General features: G+C 45.2%; 1 protein-coding gene across 1 annotated transcript in view; it reads right to left on the reverse strand.

Annotated features, from left to right (window-relative positions):
- CLCN4 (chloride voltage-gated channel 4) overlaps positions 1–1,948 on the reverse strand; it is a 38,428-nt gene that overhangs the window by 8,683 nt on the left and 27,797 nt on the right. Inside the window, exon 6 of the mRNA XM_015563965.1 lies at positions 24–230. Within this exon, the coding sequence (XP_015419451.1) occupies positions 24–230 (207 nt within the window). The remainder of the gene's footprint in view (positions 1–23; positions 231–1,948) is intronic.

A 1,948-nucleotide genomic window follows, 5' to 3' on the forward strand; every position in this document is an offset into this window, starting at 1 on the left:
AGATGGAAGCTGAGCCTGCTCACCTCGCGCCTCTTGCCCTCGTTCTTGCTGTACTTGGAGAAGAGGCTGCTGAAGAAGTTGCCGCAGCAACAAGCCACGTGCACCAGCGGCCCTTCCTTCCCGAGGCTCAGGCCCGAGGACACCACCAGCACCAGGGTCACGGTCTTGATCAGCAGGGTCCACTTGCCCAGGTAGCCCCTGATGATGAAGCCGCTCAGGATGGTCTTTATCTGCAACAGAGGGCGGAGCGGGGAGGCGTGAGAGGGCTGCTGAGCCTGCCCCTCATCACGTGGGGGAGGCTGCTTTCGGGTTGGTTCAGCTGTAATTTCACATTAACAGCATTTATATTAACATATAATTTTAATGAGAAGAGATAAGCCAAAGAGCCTATATACTTATAGACACAGCCCATGGGCACAGGCAATAGGGTAGTGAAGGCCTGGAGGAGGGGGTAGAGGGGGGAACTGGGAGATACGTGTAATACTATCAACAATAAGAAATACATTATAAAAAGAAAAAGAAATAAATAGTTGAAAAAAATTTAAAAACATAATCTTACATTCATGGAAATGTGAAACAGTGCAATTCATAGTAAATTTTAATTATTCTTAGAGTAGAAGATCATAATGAGGGCCGAATAAGTAATTATCAGGGTTTCGTTTTATTTGTGGCACTTTATCCTGTTCACATTAGCCTCTGTTGTGTTGAAAAGAGACATGTAGCTATTGATTTTAACTGTTAATTGTTCACTATTGAAAGACCTTGCCCTAGCTGGTTTGGCTCAGTGGATAGAGCCTGTGGACCAAAGGGTCCTGGGTTCCATTCCGGTCAAGGGCATGTGCCTGGGTTGCGGGCTCCTCCCCGGCCTGGGCCCTGGTCAGGGTGTGCAGGAGGCAACCAGTCGATATGTTTCTCTCACATTCATGTTTCTCTCTGTCTCTCCCTCTCCCGCTCTCCCTAAAATCAATGGAAAAATATCCTCGGGCGAGGATTAACAAATAATAATAATAAAATGCAGCCCCAGTAGAGAACCAGTCACTGCTCCATTCCTGACAAGTGTGGTACGGGTATTCCTCATTTCCCAATATTAAGGGATCGTCAAAACCCTCTGTGGCATCATGTCACCTTTTCCAATTTGGGGAGGGTGATGAAGTGAGGCAATCTCTGACATTTTAAAGGGGTGTGAATGGGCCATTTTCATCGCAGAATTATTGATGGAGAAAGATCAAGAGCAAGTGTGAGGAACTCAGGCACCCCTTCCCAGGGAACAACAGGAAGGTCTTTTAGCTGCACAAACAGGGAGTATTTCTTGCACTACCCTCTAACTAATGCCAGACAAACTAGTGGTGGTTAAACCGGCCTTTAACTAGTCGTACTTGGCCTACTTGAGCCCGCGCCCTGGGCATCCCAGATCGGTTTATTTGAGGGATGTTTTATTATGCCTGCCACAATCCTGCGCTTTTGTGTTGCCTTGAATAAAATTATCTCTAATTCTTTGTCAGTTACATAATGTGGACTTGGACCCGAGGGTAGAGTTTAAGAGCATCATGCCATTTAGAAAATTACAAACATCTCAATTACCTGAGCCTCCGCCAGCCGTGACACGTGGTGAACTGAACAATGTAATAGGTATTTTGTAATTCTCTAAAATGATTTTATAAAATTGTCATGATCAAATTAGGGGCTAAAGAAAGCGGACCCGTTCCCAGTATATGCTACAATCCAATCACTTGCTTTCATCTGAATGAACAGAGACCAAATCAAGCAGCACTTTCCCGAGATGAACTGGAGCGGATTTGTGACTCAGTGGGGTGAAGTTTAAACCCTTCCTAGGAAAGAGATCCGTGAAAGAGAGTGTTCAGGTTTTATAATGAAACACCAACTCCGGGACATGATGTCTTACATAGTCAATAGCGGTTCTGATAATGAAGCAAACAGAATGGAAAGA

This window comes from Myotis davidii, unplaced genomic scaffold (assembly GCF_000327345.1).
Source record: "Myotis davidii unplaced genomic scaffold, ASM32734v1 scaffold1277, whole genome shotgun sequence".
NCBI lineage: Eukaryota > Metazoa > Chordata > Mammalia > Chiroptera > Vespertilionidae > Myotis > Myotis davidii.